The sequence below is a fragment of the Lacerta agilis genome, chromosome 12 (assembly GCF_009819535.1).
Source record: "Lacerta agilis isolate rLacAgi1 chromosome 12, rLacAgi1.pri, whole genome shotgun sequence".
NCBI classification, from domain to species: Eukaryota; Metazoa; Chordata; class Lepidosauria; order Squamata; family Lacertidae; genus Lacerta; species Lacerta agilis.
Genome location: NC_046323.1, coordinates 321,201 through 345,046, shown reverse-complemented (window position 1 = coordinate 345,046; position 23,846 = coordinate 321,201). Strand labels below are relative to the sequence as shown.

At 44.5% G+C, this 23,846-nt stretch overlaps 1 protein-coding gene across 5 annotated transcripts in view; it reads right to left on the bottom strand.

Moving 5' to 3' along the window:
* ADCY1 (adenylate cyclase 1) overlaps nt 1–23,846 on the bottom strand; it is a 185,276-nt gene that overhangs the window by 90,416 nt on the left and 71,014 nt on the right. For all 5 annotated transcript variants that reach the window (XR_004427643.1, XR_004427644.1, XR_004427645.1 and 2 more), the window contains exons 2-3: nt 20,098–20,247; nt 2,426–2,544 (exon numbers count right to left, since the gene is read on the bottom strand). Coding sequence is in view for 2 of the 5 variants with exons in the window: in XM_033165091.1 (XP_033020982.1) it covers nt 2,426–2,544; nt 20,098–20,247 (269 nt within the window). In the remaining 3 variants the exon portion in view is untranslated. The remainder of the gene's footprint in view (nt 1–2,425; nt 2,545–20,097; nt 20,248–23,846) is intronic.

Here is a 23,846-nt window from a genome sequence, read left to right as displayed (position 1 = left end):
TTAATAAAGTTCACGACACACACATTGTGAAAATAATCACAACTTTCTAGTTTTATACTCTCAACTATCAAGATGTGGTTTTGTGTAATTTATGATTTGCCCATTATTGTAGCCTGCTTAAATCCCAGACATGCAGCTCTTACATGCTAATGATGAATATTATAATGGACACTGAAGAGAGGAGTAGTTTTCAAAGTTTGGAAAACCATCACATCATGGTCAACCACAAAAATTCTTCCAGAGCATCATCTGCATCCTGTTTACATAAGTTGCGCTGTGGGAGAAACCATATGTTGTATGTGATTTCACCTTTACTACTGCATCTGTTCCCCCTAAGAGAGAGACTTCTGCCACTATTTTGATTTCCTGGGGAAATTGGATGCTCATAATCTGGGAGTCAGGAAAGAGCTCCTTGCATCCTCTCTAACTGAAAAGATGGGTAACTGCCATGCACAATACAGCTGCAGACTTACTAAAAAAAATCCTTATCTCATCCTAAACATTTTCCAAACGGTAGAAATTGCAGCAAACTTAAGAGTCTTGTGCCACCTAAAGCCTAACACGCTCATTATGGTGTAAGTTTTCAGTGACTAGACTGCTCCATCTAATGCCATCACGTGCTACCCCTCAGCTGGCATCTCAAACCAGCTGACTCAAAAGGGAGGAACACTGGCTGCAATGGGACTTACTTTTAAGATTGCCAGCATTTCTTTACTGGTTTTGCTGCTGCGCTTTAATGGAAGCAAAACATGCAGAAATTAAACAAGCGTATCTCAATGCATGACTTTTAACTCCATGCAAGGAAAAGCTCCACCTTTTTGTATGTCAAGCTGATGTTTAAGCCATGGAACATCAACAGCCGAGTGTTGATTCCTGGATGTGGACTAGTTCAAAACTGTTTTGGATGTTGCATCACCCAGCCCTAGACTCAGTGACACCATGTGTAGGTTTTGCCACTTCATGGTGAGGTCGGGCAGGTGGCACTGTACTGGGCAGAGCACATCAATCATGGCACCACATGCAAATGAGGAGCCCCAGGGTCAGATGGACTTCAAGTTCTCTTTAGACTGAGGTTTTAAAGCAATTCCAAATTTGTTTTATGTGCATAGACATGTGAAACTCTGACACACATATTCATGATTAGATTGAAATATATAGGCTCCTGGCTATATCTTCTTGGGCAATTACTCCTTGATCTTTCTGAGGTTTTCATGGTCTTTGCAGCTTTACTACTGAGAGCAGAGGTGATTATAAGACTTCTTTCCTGTATTCTTCTTGCATAAAACAAATACTGTAGATTTGAACTAAAAGACATTGAGAACCAAACCACAGAGTTCGCTGTGAGTAAACAAAACAACAGCTGCAAATAATTCTAATTGGGAGCCCAATGCAGCCATAAAGTAAAATTCAGCAGAACAACCTTCATAAAAAGAACTTTAGGAAAACAGAAGAAGAAAGAATAACTCAAATCCTGTGTACAGAATAGATGGGTGCTTTGATACAGAAGTGGTACATATCAGGATCATTACCTACAGAGTGTTAAACAAGGGCTGTTTCAGTTGATTTGTTTTTTCAGAGACAGGAATGATGATGATGATAATAAATAAATAAATAAATAAATAAATAAATAAATAAATAATCTATACCCCGCCCATCTGGCTGAGTTTCCCCAGCTATTCTGGGCAGCTCCCAATTGAGTGTTAAAAACAATAAAGCATTAAATATTTAAAACTTCCCTAAACAGGGCTGCCTTCAGGTGTCTTTTAAAAGAGAACTGATGGGAGGGCATTCCACAGGCCAGGTGCCACTACCGAGAAGGCCCTCTGTCTGGTTCCCTGTAACCTCACTTCTCGCAGTGAGGGAACCACCAGAAGGCCCTTAGTGCTGGATCTCAGTGTCCGGGCTGAATGAAGGGGGTGGAGATGCTCCTTCAGGTATACAGGACCAAGGCCTTTATACTGTATATGCCTTTGTATGTGACCAAAAACGCTACACCGGTGATGCTTGGCATGGGGACAGGGTGCGTTTCTATTCCAAATGGCACTTGGGATCCAAAACAGGGCCAGGAGTGTTGTAGTGGGTTTCTGGGCTACTTCCAGAGATGGTCTGCAAGGCTGGGGCTGCACTAGGGCACTGTGTTGCATGCTCTATGGCATGCACAAAGCGAGGTTCATAGCTTTTAAAGAAAACTTATTCCCCTAATAATAATTAGAATTTTTTTTTACTGATTCAGACCTAGGCTGCAGCACCTCAGTTTGTGCCTTTGCCTTCACTCCTCTCCCCTACAAAGAATCAAAAGCAGAGCCACCACTCCATCCTCTGCACTGCAACAGTCCCAGAAGAATCAGGTAAGACGACCCTTCACGATATGTGCATGTGAGGTGTCTGTAAGACTTTACATTTTGCAAGCTTGCATCAGTCCTACCTAACATTGTCATGTCTCTGAATGTAAATTTTATGGAAAATCCTTTCAGGTGGCTTCAGGAAATCTTCCTTCATTTCCATGGCAACATTCCTGGGCAAAAGACTCATTAGAAGTCGCTCCTAAAAGTTAAACAAAAACAAAAGCATAGTTGTCACAACTGGTATTAAGCTGGAATAGTTCATCTGATCAAATTTGTATGCAGGATAACATCGACACATAAAATCAAGCAAGGAATCTCAATTAAGAGAAACCTCAAGCATCTAAAATGTTGGTCATGACACCGAGGCATTTAATATTTCTCATTTCCATCTAAAGATCTAGCTTAGTGTGAACCCCCAGTTTCCTGGAGAGAAGATTGCTTTTTTTAATAAGAAGTTTTAGTGATTTTTCAGGGTATAGACACAATTACAAACAGCCCTGGAGAGGAGATTGTTACTGCTGTGTTCCTCCCTTGGTCCTGCTGCCTTGCTACCTAAGTCTAAGCCAGGTACAGTGGTACCCCGCTAGACGAATGCCTCGCAAGACGAAAAACTCGCTAGACGAAGGCATTCGTCTAGCGGAAGGCTGCCCCGCAAGACGAAAAAGTCTATGGGGCTGCCTCGCAAGACGAAAAATTTTCGTCTTTTTTTTTTCCGTTTTGCGGAGCGCGGCTGTCATTGCCGCTCCGCAAGACGAAAAACCTGCTAGACGAAAATTTTCACAGAACGAATTATTTTCGTCTAGCGGGGCACCACTGTAGCTTAGGTTTGGCATTAGTCCATCATCTGAACTTGGGGGCATGGTTTAGACACACCATAAGCCGTAACCATGCCTTGTTCTTTGTTTATAGCTCATAGTTTGTTTGGAGCAGACCAACCACAAACCTGGAATCAGGTGACATGCTAAGTCAAACCAAACCAAACCAAACCAAACCAAACCAAACCAAACCACAACTCAGCCCCAGAGAGCACAGCAGCAGCAGAACTGGGGGAAGAAGCACAGCAGCTGCCATCTCCTCTCCAGAAATCTGCATGTTCAAACTCTAGAGCAGCTTTTCTCAACCCTGGGCTCCAAAATGTTTTTGGACTGCTACTCCTATCCTTCCTAGCTAGCAGGATCAGTGGTCAGGAATTATGGAAGTTGTAGTCAAACACCTGTGGACCCAAGGTTGAGAAAGGTTGCTCTAGCATCTGGTTTGATACTGTCTCTTAGGAATATGAGGTTGTGACCTTGAAATTAAAAATGTTATTTTCCCTCCCGCCAGCCCTACATAATGTACTTCTCCTTGTGTAGACTTGTTTACACATACTGTATATATGACATAACTGATGTATGAAATCTGATACACAGTATATTGTCTCCCTGCTTATTTAACTTATATGCAGAATTCATCATGCGAAAGGCTGGACTGGATGAATCCCCAACCGGAATTAAGATTGCCAGAAGAAATATCAACAACCTCAGATATGCTGATGACACAACCTTGATGGCAGAAAGTGAGGAGGAATTAAAGAACCTTTTAATGAGGGTGAAAGAGGAGAGTGCAAAATATGGTCTGAAGCTCAACATCAAAGAAACTAAGATCATGGCCACTGGTCCCATCACCTCCTGGCAAATAGAAGGGGAAGAAATGGAGGCAGTGAGAGATTTCACTTTCTTGGGCTCCATGATCACTGCAGATGGTGACAGCAGTCACGAAATTAGAAGACGCCTGCTTCTTGGGAGGAAAGCGATGACAAACCTAGACAGCATCTTAAAAAGCAGAGACATCACCTTGCTGACAAAGGTCCGTATTGTTAAAGCTATGGTTTCCCCAGTAGTAATGTATGGAAGTGAGAGCTCGACCATAAAGAAGGCTGATCGCCGAAGAATTGATGCTTTTGAATTATGGTGCTGGAGGAGACTCTTGAGAGTCCCATGGACTGCAAAAAGATCAAACATATCCATCCTTAAAGAAATCAGCCCTGAGTGCTCACTGGAAGGACAGATCCTGAAGTTGAGGCTCCAATACTTTGGCCACCTCATGAGAAGAGAAGACTCCCTAGAAAAGACCCTGATGTTGTGAAAGATGGAGGGCACAAGGAGAAGGGGACGACAGAGGATGAGATGGTTGGACAGTGTTCTCGAAGCTACTAACATGAGTTTGGCCAAACTGTGGGAGGCAGTGGAAGATAGGGGTGCCTGGCGTGCTCTGGTCCATGGGGTCACGAAGAGTCCGACACGACTGAACAACTGAACAACAACAAAAGTATCCAAAAGCTCCAAAGACAAAGTGCCAAATACTCATTTTTACCGATGGCATGTTGCTGTCTTTCACTGATACATGTTGCGATAAGTAACAGAAAATTAACCCTTCTGGCCTGGACATGGCGCCATGAGCATTGACTCCCCTCTCCTGTCTGCTAAGCATTTTCAGGACAGCTAAGTTACCAGACTGTGTGAACAAAGACTTTCACTAATTGGGTAAATATTTTCTTTGCTATTCCACACTACCCTTAATCTTGAAGAGGATTAATTATGAGCACTATGAATACCAGAGTTAAGTAAGATACAGGGGGGAGATACTTCAAACCCAACTGCGCAAACAATGGCTGAGCCAAAAAAAAGATGGTGGGGGAGGCTGGAACTGATATAAATCCTAGTGCCTTACAAGAGATTTTAGTATAATATATGCAACACGTTAGCGGCGCACAATAATCCCCAAGTCAATAATATATTCTTTATCATATATTGATCATCGAAGTTCTGAAAAGTATATATAAAGTATATATAAAGTCTTATATACTAGATTACTACATGTATCAGCAACACAGGTACATTTCTGTAGAATACCACAGTGGGGTTTGAAGTGTAAGAAAATAACAGAAAATATTAAGAAACATGTTAGAGAGAATGAAATTAGATAAGATGGAACCTTAAAACGCGATTGTACTTAATTTGGGTTATAAATATTGATGTTGGGAGAGTGGGAAGTCACTAGTTTGGTTAAATAGGAATATAATTGTTGTGTAACAAATGTAACTTTCTATATGGAAAATACACACACACACACACATATACACAGTATATATGAGAAATAACCAAGTCAAGATTATACTGGTAACAAAATGGAAAACTGCGACTTGTTCCAACATTGTGATTGCTCAATTTCTGTGAACCAATGTAAGAGACAAGATCCTAAGTATTTTCCGTCAAATGTCTCTTTCTTTGCCTTTTTATGGGAGGACAGCAAGGTATCATTTTCTCAGATTTCACCAAAGAAGTTTCATTGCAAGGGGAAAAAATTCCCCAAAGCCAGACAACTGGAAAATTTCACACTGTTCCCAACAAAATTTTGCATAAAAATATCAGGACCAAGCTCATAAGTTTGAGATTTCTGAAAATACAGAAGCATTTCTGAATATAGTACAATCAAATCTACAATAGGTTAAACATCCCCTGCAGAACCCGAAAACATTGAAAATGTCTTGCAGCAGCCCCCTTCTCTCTTTCCGCTTTGCATCGCAAACAAGTCTCCACCATTATAGTAAATACATCCAGAGACAGAAAAGAGAAAAGAAAGCAAAGAAAATAGGAAAACTCTGAAGCGCTCTGCCATTACCAAGACAGTCTGGGAAGAATTCCAGAACAAGCTTTGTTTAAGTATTTTCAAGGACTGAACAATATTGTACCTAAATTATTGCCAGCTAGGGAACTTATCCTTAAGGCTTGGAATTACTCTCAAAATTTTGACAGCGAAGAGGGGATTTTGTGAGCAACGCCAACACATTCTGGAAGTCATATATTTATTTTTCATTTCTATTTATTCCATCACTTATTTAGTTTTGTTCTCTTTTTATTGTTTAGCTATACGTAATTAAGTTTTTATTTTTCCTTTTGAAAACTATTTTCTTTTCTTTCTCTTACTTTCTATTTCCTTCTTTTTTATCAACCTTGTTTTAACTTTTCCATTTTTTCATATATAATTATTTTGCATTAATTTAATATATAGTTTTGTTTCTTATTTTTATTATTTTACCATTTTTATTTCAGACTTATTTGTTGATTTGGAAATACACTATATACATGGGTAATATTTACTGAACTTAGGTTTAAATACATATGATAGATTCTTATCCACAAATATTATTACTGAATATGTTCCATATCTTTACTTTAGGAGTAGCTAAAGTAGCTCTTTGTTGGAGATGTAATAAGGACAATGCCTATTTGAAACATATGTTTTTAGAGTGTTCTATACTTACTAAGTTCTAGGAGAAAGTGCTGGATATTCTTTTGAATTGCTTTGCAATCTAGCAAAGAGACTGGTGGCTCAATTTTGAAGAGCTAGAAAAACTGAAGTAAAAGAATAATGATCAGCCCTACCAGGGGGCCGAACAGCATCTTGAGCTCCCTGTAGAACAGTCGGGTACCATTGTGATCACACACACACACACACACACACACACACACACACACAGTTAGGTTTTGCTTGGAAGGAGAAGGGATGGAAACAACCCCTTTTTCCAGAGCAGGGATGAAAACCTTTTCCCACTGACAGCCCCCCCTCACCCCCCCCATGCTCAGCTTTAGCCATCCAGGGGCTGGCATGGGCTGTTGCTATTTCCTTGTGAGCAGAAGGCATGCACCAGAGCAGCCCTCTCGCTCCCCCCCCCCGCTCTCGTTCTCTCTCTGGAGAAACCTCAGCCTCCACCCTTCCCTGCCACAGTCAATAAGGCAAACTTTCCAGTTTGCACTGGCTGCTCCATCACAGTCAAGGCAACTCCTTTCCAGAAATGGAGAGTGGATGGGAAGGAGAGAGAGAAGGAATCTGGGACATGACCGGAATGCAGATATCCAGGAAGGATGGGGAGAGAAAGAGGAGAGCCACACCCCCCCCCCCCAGGGTGCTGAAGCACACAGGTTGAAAACCTCTGGATTATACTAACTGTATTACACTGTACTTTCTGCACTTTTCTTTTCACACCTTTTTTCTTTTTCTTTTGTCATTTTATTTCCTTATAAATAAAATTCTTTTAAAAATATTAATAATCAAGTACCAAAAAATTAGTGAATATTGGCATTCATTAGTAATTGTTAAGAAGATATCCAAATGGAAATGTGATAAAATTCTGAAAATTTCTTTTAAAAAATCTCAAAGCCATCTGTTTTCTGTAATTTCCTCAAAGCCATCCCCATTTCTGTTGGTAAAAGATGTTTATCATACCATGAGTATAAATGCCCACCAAAAGCATTTCTGTTATTTCTCACTGAGCTTCCTGTAAATGTCAACATTCTCCACGTTTCTGACATTTATGAACTACACACAGCATCATACAGCCAGTAAATCCTACAATCAGAGGCATCCTTTGCCCTGGTGGTTCTTTGCACCCACAACCAAATGTGGGACCTCTGAGCTACAGCCGCAATCCCTGACTTCCTCTGCACAGCACAAAGCAGTCTGCAGTAATGGAACAGAGAGTTTCAAGAGCATGCATTTTCCCCTAATTACTATTGCCATCATAATACTATGAATAATAGCTTATTGTAGTACCTGTAACATCTGAATGTGAAAGAACACATGGGATCATTTCCTTTCCTTGTGTCTGCTGCTTGAGAATTATTCTGCCAACTTAGCAGTTCAAAAGCACGTCAAAGTGCAAGTAGATAAATAGGTCCCGCTCCGGCAGGAAGGTAAACGACGTTTCCGTGCGCTGCTCTGGTTCACCAGAAGCGGCTTAGTCATGCTGGCCACATGACCCGGAAGCTGTACGCTGGCTCCCTCGGCCTATAGGGTGAGATGAGCACCGCAACCCCAGAGTCGTCCGCGACTGGACCTAATGGTCAAGGGTCCCTTTACCTTTACCTTACCAAGGCAGGTTACTAAACAATGAGATGGATCTCCCACAAATTTATTTGCTCGCCCTTAAATCAGCTGAACATTAACACTGTCTTCTCTGCTATGAAACACCTAACAGCAACAAACATTGCATTGTCAGGGCAACATGTTAGACAACACCTCTGTCTGAAACTGATCTTGTAGATGGAAAAAAAACCCTGATATTGTAGATGAAAAAAAGACTCAGATGAAAATTCCAGCTGTGAGTGAAGATTAAAACCAGCTAAAATCTAGTCTGGTCTATCAACACTAGAGAGCAAGGTGCCACCCTAAAACGAAGTGATAACTGGAACATTTAAAAGTGTGTTGTAGCTAGTAAGAAAAATAGAAACAAAGTAAAAGCTAGTTAGCCTCTTTTTAGCAGCATTAGTAACAGTTTTAAAACAGGGCTCTCAGGAAGAAGGAGGGCAGCCACAAAATCCCAAGAAATCCATGGCCAGTGGACTCACCAGCCATTCATTGCCCTCTCCCATTTAGGACTTGCCCCCACTTCCACATGTCCCAATCCAAGTGGTTCTGCCTTTGCCCAATTGCTTTCACCCAGAAAACCTTCTCTTTCACACTATATTGAAGAAAATGACTACCCTGAGAAAACCCCATCGATGTTTGCATTGATTCCACAATAAACAGCTGGTTTCCCTGGGGAAGAGGATGGGAAATCTGAAGTGTGGATGAGCCCTTCATCAGCTCCCATTCTCCACTCCCCAGTGTCCAGTCCAAGGGGCTAAAATGAATGTGATCTCTGCTAAGCTCACCAGTAGCTAAGAGGAACAAACTAGCCATGTCACTTGAGAGCAACGGGGCAAAGGGAGGTCAGGAGAGCAAGAAGCTCCTGCTGATAAAGTGTCTAGGTCCCAGCACACCACTCTTCCCCTCTTTTCTTTCAATGAAAGAAAACAAAAAAAATCTCAATAATAAAGAAAAAGATAAATTTAATATCTAACTTCTCCCTCAGATCAGCCCGCATACTTGAGAATTGGAAAGCAGTCAATTTGACGCCCATTTTTTAAAGGGGTCCTGAAAATTACAGGCTGGTTAACACGACATCTGCCAGAGGGAAACTGGTAGAAAGTTTTGTTAAAGATAAATGGACAAAGCTTATAGAAGAACAAGGATTGGGTAAGGGTTAGGGCATTGGTTACAATTACAGTTAGGGTTAGAGAAAAAGAGTTGACCTGATAGAGGTTTATAAAAATATGCCTGGCATGGAGAAAATGGACTGAGAACAGTTTTTCTCCCTCTCACACTAGAACTCATGGACATCCAGTGAAGCTAAATGTTGGAAGATTCAGGACCGATAAAAGAAATTAATTTTCTATGTACTACATAGTTAAACTATGCAACTCACTCTGCAGGAGGCAGTGATTACCACCGCCTTGGGTGGCTTTCCAAGAGGATTTGACAAATTCCTGCAAGGCAAGGCTGTCATCTATGCTCTGATAACCTCAAGGTTAGATTCTGCAATCTGTTATACCTAGCACTGCCTCTGAAGATGGTTCAGAAACTTCAGCTAGTGCAGAATTCAGTGGCCAGGTTGCTCACCGGAGCAAGACAATTTGAGCATATTTCACCAATTCTGGTCTGACTCCACTGGCTGGCAATTAGCTTCCAGGCTCAATTCAAAGTGCTGGTTTTGACCTATAAAGCCTTAAAAGGCTTAGGACTGCAATACCTCAAGGACTGCCTCTTTCCATACAAACCTACCTGAACGCTAAGATCAACTTCCGAGGCCCTTCTTTGTGTGCCTCCACCACGAGAGGTCCAGAGGTTAGCAACATGAGAACGGGCCTTCTCTGTAGTGGCTCCCGTCTGTGTAATGCTCTCCCTAGAGGGATTCACCTAGCATTTTCATTATGCACCTTTAGGCGCTAGACAAAAGCATTTCTCTTTAACCAGGCCTTTGGTTGATTTGATTGACATCCTATGCCCTTTTAAAATGTGTTTGTATGTGGGGAGGGGCTATTGGGTTATTGTTGTTGTTTTTATTTTGATTATGTACTTTGTGGACATATGTACTGTGTGACTGGAAAGTTCGGTGAATGGTCACAGAAATCGGACAGTAAGAAATATTTGAACATACAATCAGCATCAGAAGCCCACAAAATGTTCACAATTGTGTACGAAGATGAAGCTGTAACTCGAAACACAGTGTAAGAGTGGTTTAAGCATTTCTGTGAAGGGTGGCAAACCATTGAAGATGACCTGTCATGGCTTAAAAATTAGCCGCTGTTTCTTTAATACAAAAGGAACTGAGTCAGCACGAGTCAGTGGCCTACAGTGAATCAGCAAAGCCTGCATGATTCATGCAAGCTTTCACCCAAATATGCTTGTGTATATATAGGATAATCTGTTTGGGTGTTTGTAGTGGTTGGGTTGGTTGGTTGGATGGTAGAAAGCTCGTTGCATTTGATGTGTAAACAGAGGCGTCTTAGCCATAGAGGCTACTGGCGTGAGGCACCAGAGCGCCACAGCCTGGAGGGAGCCTCCGCCATGCCAAGAGCTGCCCTCCAGCCCTGCCGGCAGCACCGCCCTCGCCCGCCTTTTCTCAGGCTGCAGGTACTGTCGCAGGGAAGCCAGCGGCGAGCCTCCTGTCAGCAAAGCAACCAGTGCTCCCTGGACGGCAGCGCTGCGCAGCAGTTTGGCCCAGCAGGCGGAGGCGGAGCACAGCTGGCCACTGTGTGCTGCTCTCCGGCTGGCTGCCGCACCTGGCCAGCCCTGCCAGCAGCACCGCCCTCACCCGCCTCTTCTCAGGCTGCGGGTGCCGTCGCGGGGAAGCCGTCGCATGGCAGCACGGGCTGCAGTGGACGCGGAGCCACTCCTAGACTGTGAGACAGTGGCTGAGGACAGGCCTCCACCACTGCCTCCTCTCCCTTGGCCGTGGGAATCCCCTCATCCACCGCCTGTGGCAGGAGTGGTTCCTGAGGGGCCTCATCCTCCGCATCACCAGAGCCCACTGCCCCCAGTGGTGCAGCTAGCCGCTTGAGCTCCCTGTGCATGGGGGCCGGGGTGTGGCACCCTCGGGGTAGGGCAGGCCAGGGTGCACCAGAATCCTGGTGCCTGAGCCGTGTTCTGCTCCGGCGCCCTGCAGGCCCGCATTGCTTTACCGAGTGGTGCGGAGCCTGCAGGGAGTCTGCCCGTCGCCTCCCGCTCAGCTGTAGGGCAGCAGCTTGAGGGAGAGGCAGTGGGCAGATGCAAGCACCATGCTGCCCTCTCGGCCACTGGGCAGGGAAAGGGAGGGCAGCGCCGGAGGGATCTTGCACCAGGGTGCCGGTTATGCTTAAGACGGTCCTGTGTGTAAAGCTGTTGGTCGTGGTTGGAGAAGTTTTTGTAATAAAAGCAGCATTCTGCAAAGTGCTCTTTCTCAAGGACTCTTTTGTGCCGACTAGGGTCTGAGGACCAGGCAAGGGAGGCAAAGGAGGTCAGAACCTTTTTATTTTTTGAAAACACTGACAGACCCTTGGTCTGGCAGACCATCAACGAGCAGAACGGTGGCAAATGTCAGCAGAGTTCGTGAGTTATTGATGCGAGATCAGCGTTTGTCTGTCCCAATGATGGCGGGAAGAATTGCATATTCCGCATGAAATTGTTACTGAGGTTACTGAGTTGTCCCACCCTTCATATTCTCCCAATCTGGCTCCACCAGATTTCTTTCTTTATCCAAAACTGAAATCTGCACTGAAAGGGCACAGATTTTTCCATCATTTCACATGTCCAAGCTGCTGTGATGAGGAAACTGAAAGCAGTACGAAAAGAGGACTTCTCCAGCAGTTTCCAACAGTTCTATGAACACTGTCAACGGTGCATTGTATCAGAGGGGCCTATTTTGAAGGTCTGTAAGGTTTGAATATTGCTTGCTGTCCGATTTCTGTGACCATTCACCGAACTTTCTGGTCACACCTTGTATAATAAATAAATAAATAAATAACTAGCTTTTAATAATGGCTTTTAATGTCTACTGGACATGATGGCTATGTTTTCTCTGCTGCTAACAGATACCTCTGCATATCCATTGCTGGGAATCACACGTGGGCAAAGTACTTTCGTGCTCATGTCTAGCCTGCAGGTTTCCCATAGGCTCAGCCACTGTGAGAACAGGATCCTGCCCTAGATGAGCAAATGTCCTGACCCATCTTATGTTGCATGTAAGCTTTATAGCTAAAAACTCCAGATTCTTTTATTCTGCAGTTATTGAACAGAACACACATAAGAATCTTTTATGATCTTAATGCAGACTGAGTAACTAATATCCAAAAACCTTACATTCAAAATGATGAATGTGTTTCTTCTGAAGGGATACTTGAGGAGTCTAACTTTGCAGTTTCCAGTATAAACTGCAGCCCCTGTACTAATGTGTTGATGGGAACTTAATTATCCCACCCTGAGTGACCTCCTGAGTTTCCACAAGTGTAAAGGCCAAGTTAAGGAATAAAAAAGATAAAACTTTTCACTAGTTATTTAAAGTACATGTGGGCACACACCCCTCCCCCCTTGAGGCTGATAAAAACATCCCTAGCTCTGCCAGTGTTAAATGATAGCTTGAGGACATTTACTGAAAATCACTTGTAAAAACAAATAAAAGCATGCACACATACACCCATTGCACAGCAGTAACAAAGCAACTGCACATAAATGTCACAATTTACTTCAGTGCCCACAAGCATTAATGTAAAGTTTTCTACAAGATCAAAGACTGGGAGAGCAGAGTGGAAAGGGGAAGCTGCTTTTCGCTAACACCATTCCCGCTTCCCTCCTCAGTACTCAGCATGGTGGTGGTCTTCCTAACCCCAAGTTGTCCTGCTGCCAGCCACAACCCATATCTGTTAGCTACAGCATGGTGCTGATTATGCCATGGCTGCAGGTTCAATCCCAACAGGGGACAACTCTACAATTCTATGGTTCTGAATCCATCCTGTAGTTTCTTGAGAAACGCTGCTGCGGCCTCCTCAGTCAAACCGGTTGCTATCCTAGTCACAGTGCCACCCTCCCCTAGGCAGCGACTAAAGTAAGGTGTGATAAAGTAAACTCAAGCAGACAACAATCTTGATTAAAGATGGCCAAAACTTTATTGATGCAGGTGGAATTTTGGCTCAGGCATTGGGTATATATCTGTTTCAGCCTCCTATTGGAGGGCTGGAACTTTTTCAGGGTCATGCCAAGAATTATGGCCATCCCAAAGACTCCGATCTACTGACGTAGCCAAGCAGAACGCCTACGGAATAAAGCAAGGATAAAGCAGAAACCAGAAAAGCAAAATAGGTTTAAATTTCATGATAAAGAATTGACCTAGCATGTAGCTTTGATTAATGATAAGGGAGGGAAGGAGGGTTTGATCTTATGCTGACTGCGTGCAAGAGGCATGTGCAACTGGCTTCTCTGTATCGCTGCTGGACCGAGCATGATAGCATCCAATACCTGGTCAGCCAGCAAGGCACAGCCCATCAGTGGGGTCTCTGATTGGCCCAATTTGAACTTCCCAAATGGCCGGCCCAACACGTGTATTCTGGCTGCCGGAGATAGTGGCTGAGGGTGAGGGGCCACAACCGCAGCCAAACCAAGAAAGAGGTGAGCAGCCACTTCCATCCAATTTGAAAACGTAAGCCACATTCCCTGTGCAGTTTAGCTGAGGCGTTTATACTTGAGGCAGCCAGTGGGATCTGCTACACAGCAGCAGTACAGGAAAGAGTCCTGACGGCAGCGGCATCCCATTTCGGGAATGTTCAATCCTCTGAGATGAAGTTGGTGCTGACCAGGGCCATAGCTAGGGGGTGGCGAAGTGGGCCGCCACCAGGGGCACAGGCAAGAGGGGGGCACAAAATCAAAGTCAGTGCCTTTCCTGAAACTGGCACCCCAGCACTGCAGGAGGCTCTGGGCCGCTCCCGACATAGTCTCAGCACTGCTAGGGCACCATTTTCACTCACGGGGCTGCGCCGGGGTGTGGGATGGGTGGTGGTGGAGCAGAGTAGGGCTTACACCAGGCAACTGCCACTCTGTCCAAAGCCTGCAGCGTGCTACTCAAGCCCATCTGTCACCGCAACCAAACCTGGTGGTCGCCTCTGTACTGGCTCCGCCTCCCCACCATCATACTTGGTTGTGCCCGACCCACCTTCCTGCGCTGCTCTTGGGCGCATTTAGAGCCACGGTGACACTGGTGAGCAAGCACGAGGCTACGCAGGCATCCCTTCATTCATTATGGTATCCCTTTTATAACAACCAGCAGCTGGCAGCAGTCAGCAACCAACAGCCCAATCTAAGTCCGCAGCCTGGAGCTCTTTCCTAACATAGAATCATAGAATCATATAGTTGGAAGAGACCACAAGGGCCATCCAGTCCAACCTCCTGCCAAGCAAGAACTTCTTGTTTTTAAACAGTCACCACTCTTTTCTTTCACTCTTTTATCTCACAGTTCTTTCAAGACAAGCAGAGAATAAGTATCTTTAACCTTAAAATTTAAGAGTATCGGCAGTTGCAACAGTTTAAAGTCCAAGCAGGAAAACAAAAATTGATTGTATCCGCTCTATTGTATCCACTCTATTGTGACGCAATAATGGAGTCTAGCCTCTCCGACTGGGTGGTCCGCTACCACCGGAGGAATCGTTTTCTATTTTGGACAAATACTGAATTAATTAAAGGTATAAAGTTGGGCACAAAAGAATACAAGATTAAGGCCTTTGCGGACGATATAGTGTTAACTTTGCAAGACCCTCAGACATCATTAGCACTGAAAATTATAGAGGAATGTGGAATATGGAATATGGAAACGTGGCAGGACTGAAAATTAATAAGAACAAGACAAAAATGATGACAAAAAACCTGAGAGGAGAACAATTAGAACAGCTACAAAAGGAATCAGGAATAATGATGACAAAAAGTAAAGTACTTAGGTATCTGGCTAACCCCAAATAACATAAACCTATTCAAAGACAACTATGGAACTTACATGGAAGGAGGTTAAACGAAAAATGGACATTTGGAGCAGACTGAAGCTCTCAGTGTGGTGTAGTGGTTAAGAGCGGTAGACTCGTAATCTGGGTAACCGGGTTCGTGTCTCTGCTCTTCCACATGCAGCTGCTGGGTGACCTTGGGCTAGTCACACTTCTTTGAAGTCTCTCAGCCCCACTCACCTTACAGAGTGTTTGTTGTGGGGGAGGAAGGGAAAGGAGAATGTTAGCCGCTTTGGGACTCCTTCGGGTAGTGAAAATTTCTCCAACTTTATACCTTTAATTAATTCAGTATTTCTTATCTTTGGAGGAGGAAACAAGAAAAAAAAATATTTTTCTAGTTTTCCTCCTCTAAAAGCCCTGTTTTTTTGAGGATCAGCTAAAAGTTTTGCAGCTTTTTTGCAAAGGGAAAAGCCCTGGTTTTTTGAGGATCAACTAAAAGTTTTGCAGCTTTTTTGCAAAGGGAAAAACCCTGTTTTTTTAGGATCAGCTAAAGGTTTTGCAGCTTTTTTGCAAAGGGGGAAAAGCAAAGAGGAAAAGCCCCGTTTTTATGGGGTTCAACTCACATTTCTGCAGCTTCTAAAGGAAAGGGAGCCTTTTCTACAGTTTCCAGACAGATAATCTAATCAGCCAGTCACATGTCGCTGGGGAAACAAACAACCTCCCTCTGCAGCACATTCAACAATGGAGGCTTGGGCAAGAGGGTGGGGCTGAAAGGGAGCCGTGGACTCTTATCTCTCTCCCGATCTCTTGCTGATCAGCTGCTGAGCGGGGTCCTTTCAACACCCCCCTTTCTCTTTGTAAAATAAAAAGCATGATCCTCTTTTGGCCCCTGGGCAATTCAGCTCCAGGTACCACCATTCGCTGCGTAAGATGCACAGATATTTCCCCTTACTTTGTAGGAGGAAAAACGTGTCTTATGGAGCAAAAAATACGGTAGCATTTGAATGCAGAAGTGTTTTAACATACTCTAGTATCTTGTTCTGATATGAATCCCCCATCCTCAAAATTGTCCTGAAGAGGGAGGAAGAGCAGGTTGTGCTCTTGCTTCACTATCCACTTCATTCATCATGAAACAGAAAGGGTGACATCTTGAAAGAGAATTTTATTAAAGACTCCCTCACAGTGGCACCCCACCCCCACCCCAGGAGTGAGGTCTGGGCCAAGAAGAGGAACAAACTGGACAATACAACATTATGGGATTTATAATTGGCACAACTTTATAGTTCCAGGTGTAGGTTGGAATTGGCTTTGGCATTGTGTGTATACCCCTCACAGCCCTTGACTCACCCGGATTGGCCAGGATTCAAATAAACCAATGGCGGGAAAGCCTGCCAATCTCCAGCAGCCAGCCTGGGAATTTCCCACAGCTAGCCGCCTAGCCCTGATGTTGCTTCCAAGGGGGGCCCAGCTTGAAGGGTCGCAACAGCGGCCCACTCTGTGTCTGGGTAAGCAGACATTCTCCAGAGGAATGTGAGATAACATGTTTAAAATAAATATATTCACCTTTTTCCACGGGAGGAGAAGAATAGGGACAAAGGCAATCACAATCTCTCCCTTAGGATGATCTGCTGGTTGAATAATGTCTGAACAGGTTTCAGGAAATGTCAGAAAAATTGCCCTTCCCATGGAATAATAAAAGCTGAATCCTAGGCATGGTGGCACACCATCTGGTCTCCGACTCACTCAGCTGCTGTCACAGCAATCAGATTGTTGCATGGACATGCATGGACAGGCCTGACAAATGCACTTAGCTGGCAGGCTGGGTTTGCTATCCTGAATAGTTATGTCTCCTTGAGCTTTGTACAGAACTGTAGCCAGTGGGCACAATTCTGTAACTGTGTTCAATATCCATGTGTGCTTGTTTACCTAGCTATCATACTACCAACTTTACTGTACGCTTGTGAAACATGGACCACTTATAAGCGCCATCTCCAACTCCTTGAAAGATTCCATCAACAGTGTCACCCAAAAAATTAACACATTACTTTGGAAGACAAGCGAACTAATGCCAGTGTACTGGAAGAAGCAAAGATCGCTAGTGTTGAAGCAATGACTATTCAACTTTGTTGGACTGGTCATGTGGCCTGATTATCATCTTCCAAAGCAACTACTCTATTCCAAACTTAAGAATGGAGAGTGAAATACTGGTGGATGAGAAAAGAGGTTTAAAACTCTCTCAAGGCAAATCTTTAAAAATGTAGTATAACCCTCCTTGCCTGTGCTGATGTGAATGCTCCCCCCCCTTTCTGAGTCTAAACTTCCTTCTCCCGGCTCTGGTGGGTTATAGGGCTCTTCACCATCTCTGACCCCCTGCTCCACTTGACTACTCTCCGCCCCCTGTTCTGCTTCATGCATCATTTCCTTTTCTTCCTCTTCTGACTCTTCCTGCTCAGAACCCTCCCCTGCTACTGATGAAGCAGCGCATTCTGGCTCTTCCCTGACAGCCTGCGAGTGCTCCAATTGGAGAACAGCCTTTACCCAAGACTTTGAAGAAGCACAAACTCATGAAGAAAGGGAGAAATGAGCTGAGGAAGGCAGTTTGGCAAATCCTCAATGTGATCAACTCCCGCCCAGAAACCTATGGAAGGATGTGTGGATCCAGAATTGGCCTCCACAGTTACCTACAGATACACCGTTAAGACTGTGTTCATGGAAGAGACAATCTTACTTGGCTATGAGTGATTGCCAAAGAAGAAGACGAGTGCATTCCCTTACATCTTTCTCTCCCTCAATATTAGCTACCAGCATTGAACCACTGAATTATGTCTTAGATTTTGAGTGGGGTGAACTGCTAAATAGTTTGGCCATTTCACAGGTGGCACAAGGGAGCTGTCACTAGGGATATCTGAGAACAGACCCCTACTTGGATGTTGTGTGTAGGGGCTTGAGACCCCTGTTTTCGAATCTATTAGTTTGTGTAACCTTCACATTTCTTGTGTTTCTTGTGTTTCTGTTTCTGAGAGAATTTTAATTCTGCTTAGTATCTGTTAGACTGGCACTTGACTAGGGCAAAAAATACACAAGGGTTCACAGCATCACAAAGTTAGTAATCCTATAATCACTGACAAAACCTTACTGCATGTAGCTATTGAGATGGTACCCTTGATTGATTGAGGGCCAGGGGGGAAGTTGCGGTGCAATCACAGTCACAAAGGGAAGTCCTGTTTGTCACCACTTTGCAGAATCTAGTTACATATGATCACAGTTTTCTGTCTCTCATGGACCCAACAAAAGAGTTTCGGTATACGAAAACCCCACCTTTCATCCTTTCTTTTCACCCCACGACGTCTTTGGGGCGACAGAAATTGCATCCCTCTGTATCGCCCTCAGGACTTTGGGAGTGCTGGGTCTCTCTTGCATCCCCAGACCCTCTACTCCCTTTCCCCTGTGAACTCTCCCCCTCCTCGCTGGATGTCTCGCCGCTCTTTTCGCTACCAGAGGAGGAGCTGCTGGCAAGGTAGGACTGGGGCTCTCTGTAGCATCTGGAGAGCCCTTCCACCACCTTGCGCTGCGTCGGGGACAATTCCCTGACAGTATCTATGTAATGGCTCAATGGGAAAACTTTACAGTGTCATATAAAATTGCTCCAGTATAGGATTTTCACTGTTCCAACTTTGTTCTGTTCAGGAAGGAAACGGCTATGAAGGGGGAAGCCTGGGATGTGGGCAGGGGCAGCCATAATCCCTGAAGCCGCTCCTTTCCTAGGTGTTAACTGCTGGCATCCTGGCCCCAGAGTGTCAGGCAACTGGCCATCTCAAAGACAATGGTGAACCCAGCCAAAATAGATTGGGGACTCAGTCAGAACAAAAGAGTGCACTTAACTTGACCGGGAGAACAGGAACATGTACATACCTTTTGTTTTACTCAATGGGCGCGAGGTGGAGGTCAAGGAAAAGATGGGGGCAAACCTGTTGCTCAGGTTTCTGCTGGAAACCCCTTCCAGATTGTGACATACCGGTAACTATGATGTATTTGTGATATATGCATGATGTTTCACTAAGGGTGTTGTGGGTAAAAGGGGGGTACTTATAAAAGAAGGAGCCATCCTTTGTTCGGGGTTTCTTCCTGCTTCTTCCATGTGGTGGGTGGAAGTCCTGTTGCAACAGTCTATTGAATAAAGATCAGCCTACTGGCTGCTGTTTTGCTCCTATATTCTTGGCTGATGTCTTTCCAAACCCAAGTGAGCCCAGGGATTTTCCTATAATACCCCTCACAACACACCTCTCTCCACGTGGTGTGGAACTCAAGAGTCTTTGCCTAAATTTCAAGCTGCAAGTGGCTAAGGAGTAAATGGACCATTAACAGGTCCACTAACAGATAATCCATCTGCAGCTTTACCAGAACAATCTAGTTGCAAATTAACTGGCTTCAAGACTGTTCATTCATAATAGCATCCGCTGAGAAGACTGCTTACTGGATTTAAATTAGTTTCAGTACACCAGTGTAGTTTGGTCCCTGAAAGTATTCTCCTCTCTCTCTCTCTCTCTCTCTCTCTCTCTCTATATATATATATATATATATATCAATGCTAGTAAAGAGAAGGCAAGAAGAAGCATGACTCTGAAATCCAATTTACAAATTAAAATATAATTTGCATTTTGGGTTAAGTGTTATCTTAATCGAGGCCAACAGAAGATTCTCCCATTTCTCTGCTTTATCTGGAGCTTATGCTAAATATGGAAGCAGTGCTGCCTGCTGTGTTTTCATTGTTGATAACAAATAAAGAGTGGGGCAACTGCACTCTGCAAATGAAAATACACTTCGCAATTAGATGCTTTTCCTTACAGATCAGACTCTTGTCCTACAGAATATATGCCAATGTGATGCCAAAGAAAGACAAGGGGGGGGGGAAACAAAAACACATTTCAACTGACCTGTTTTTCATTTTCATCCTCCAGCTTCAGCCTGTCCTCTATGCAGTTCCTGGCCTGAAGGAAAGCCTTTCTTTGCGCCCTCTCTGTCAAAATCCTCACAAAGACCCCATACAAATTTACACTGACAAAAAGGATAGCATTGGCCACAAGCTGTAAGGGAAAAGAAGGGGACAAAAGAGATATATTATAATTCAGACACTCTCACATATCACTATCAATCACCATTCTGACTAAAATCCAGTTTACTTTCACAGTATTATTTTGCAGTAGATCTGTCTTGCTGCTGGGTCAGATCACTGCTCCATCCAGTTCACTCTTGTCTTCCTCGACTGATGGTACTTTGTCAGGTTCCCAGGAGTTTCCGCAGCCCTTGCTACCCCAGGCCCTTTTTACTGGAGATTCCAGTGACTTCATGTGGGCAATGGAAGAGTGTGCTTTAACTGCACCCAGGGTGCAGGGGGCAAAAGGAGCCCACCATGTGCCAGCCCAGCCCAGCCCCTGCCACTGAAGGAACACCACACACCAGCCCCAAGCTGATCCCAGTGTCACCAAATGGCTTGGACGCTGGGGTTGTGTGAGGAGGCTGAGATCAAAGGGTGCATGGAATCCTTCTCACACCACTCCCCCCCCCCCAAGCCACTTTGAGAGTCTGGGATCTGTGTTTTTATATTGTGTATTTTTTATGGTGTCATCCCTCCCTCGACGCCGCCACCAAGAATGTATCAGGCTGCAACTTAACTGACTGTGGATGAAGTGGCTTGGCACACGCATTGGGTGAGCATTTTAATTTCTGGTCTTACTGGAAAGGACATCAGAGTGAACCTGGTAGCAGAGATTCCTATGACTTAAATCAGATAGGGGGAATGCCACCTCTAGGAGTACTGAGGTCCAAGCCCCCCCATCTGGGCAAATGGACAGAAACAACTCCACCACGGATCCCTTTAACAGGATACCCTATTTCTGGAGGGGAAAGTGAGAGTACAACCTCCCCTCCAACCAAGGCTAAGGTTACCCAATGCCTAAACCACCAAGGTTGTGACAATTGCTCTGAGGTAAGCAAAACCTCCAGCTCATAGCCAATTCGCCTTGATAAGCAAATTCCTATCTGGCCCCGAAAATATGGTGACCACCGCAGCCACAACAAGGTAAATGCAAAATTACAGGAGTGGGTGGGTGGGTTGATCCAACAAAGAAGAGCTGGGTGTCGAAGGTTGGTGTGGGCTGCTTTAAATCCCCTGGGAGCAGACCTGAGGGAAGCCTGATTGTTTCCTCTACCCCCCCCCCCAAGAGCCCGGACCTTTGTGCCAGCCTGACATTGGCCAATTCGGCAGGCTGCGTGGAGCAGGATTTCAAGCCAGGAGCGCAAGCCTAAGCTCACGCTCTGGTAGGGATCAGACCTGACACACAGCCCTACATCATTGGGAGGGGGGCACTGTCCGTCCCGCAAACCAGCCGCACCCCTAAAAGGGGGTAAACAGACCTCTAGAGACAGATAAGCAGAGAAATGTAGTAGAGTGGTCACCACAACTGTATGTGTGTCTGCAAATAACAAAAATATTTTCTAAAAAAATACACTTCAAAGAAGCTGACATCAAAGGGAATTTTTTCCCACATGGCTTTCAAATCTGAATAAAGAGCTTTAACAAGAAACCTGTATTATACCTCATATTTTATCATAATTAAAATCCAAATCCAAAGCAGATTTTTATGTGGGGAGCAGATAGGCACTTCACTTCTCAACTGCATTGCTTTTTCTATTTCTTTCAAGACATGCTCTATAATCTCCTCTAGCTTTATCCCAGTTAGCATAATGAGTTAATTCCTTCAGATGCATTACCTGAGGAGTGTAGCATAAGGAGCTATGTGCTACTGCAGGCTATAATTAGAGTGCATTATACTCTGGAAAATGTTATTTTGAAATACATAAATAAATTCCAGAATATGAGACTAAAATTAGTTCTGGCTTCAAACAACCTCGCAGTCCTGCACTTGGAAATGCTGCTGCAGCAGCACATTAAAAAGTATATTGGGCTCTTGGGGTCAATGCAAGGAGATTTTACCAGGAGAGTCATGGCAGGGTTTGCATGGCAGCAAAGAGATTTCAGCAGAGTGGGCACAGCTTACTCCTGAACCCCAAAACAGAACCAGACAGAAGCCGTGTCCAAGAAGTTTTGCTGTACTGGAGAAAAGCAATGACAAACCTAGACAGCATCTTAAAAAGCAGAGACATCACCTTGCTGACAAAGGTCCATATAGTTAAAGCTATGGTTTTCCCACTAGTGATGTATGGAAGTGAGAGCTGGACCATAAAGAAGGCTGATTGCCAAAGAATTGATGCTTTTGAATTATGGTGCTGGAGGAGACTCTTGAGAGTCAAACCTCTCCATTCTGAAGGAAATCAGCCCTGAGTGCTCACTGGAAGGATAGCTCTTGAAGCTGAGGCTCTAATACTTTGTCCACCTCATGAGAAGAGAAGACTCCCTGGAAAAGACCCTGATGTTGGGAAAGATGGAGGGCACAAGGAGAAGGGGGAGACAGAGGACGAGATGGTTGGACAATGTTCTCGAAGCTACCAACATGATTCTGTGCTCTGGTCCATGCGTTCACAAAGAATCAGACACGACTAAATGACTAAATAACAACAACAGTTAATTTTAATACCTCACAATAAAGATAAATATGGGTGATACTGAGTCCTAGTTCCAGGACTAGGTTCAGTTATTTCAAACACAGCCTGAATGACAGTATTATTTTCAATTACATCTAATTGCAGTCTGCTTATGGCATGTATAAGCTACTCCCTTCCATTTAGGGCCAGATGGAGCTCATGAGAACCAGAACAGTTGCAAGTTGCAAGTTAACATCTGGGCACCAGTTCATGGGGTGGCCGTGGTCTGGGTTCAAGGGTGAGGCAGCCCTCATCTACAGGGACTCCGGACTGGGACCAATCCTCTCGAGTTAATTGGGCCATGGAAGGACAATGATAAGAATAATACTGTGATTCAAGGAACAGAGGAAGGGTGCAATGCTAACATCACCCATTCTGAGGGGGGGGGAGTGCAAGTTTCCAAAGTTTCACTATGACTGAAGCATTTCGGGTCACAGCTGTTTCATTTTCCTATTCTGTGGTGAGGCAAGGCATGGTTTGGGCCGTGCCTTACCTGCACAGATCTCAGATGTTGCTTCAGCAAGAAATAACCTGAAACCTGAAATAATAATATATATTTTTTACCCCACCCATCTGACTGGGTTGCCGCAGCCATTCTGGGCAGCTCCCAACATTAATTGTTGTTGTTCAGTTGTTCAGTCGTGTCTGACTCTTTGTGACTCCATGGACCAGAGCACGCCAGGCACGCCTATCTTTTACTGCCTCCCGCAGTTTGGCCAAACTCATGCTAGTCGCTTCGAGAACACACATAAAAACATTATTCCTTTAAAAGCTTCCCTATACAGGGCTGCCTTCAGATGTCTAGCAGCAACATCCTAATTGTTAGTTGGTGTCATTCCCCCAACTGGAAGGGGGGGGGGGTCCAGCTGTCTCCTGTAGTCTTCAATGGCAATGGGAGAAGGGCTCCTCTGGCCTCACTTCTGCAATGAGGTCCTTGGGCCCGAGGGGTGCAGACCAGGCAGGCTTCTGCAGTAGCTGAACTTCCAAGGCTGACTCTGGGAGCTGTTTCTGAAGGCAAGAAACAAACTATTCCCACAACTGACACCACCCCCCAAAAAAAGCTCACATAACTGTCACATTA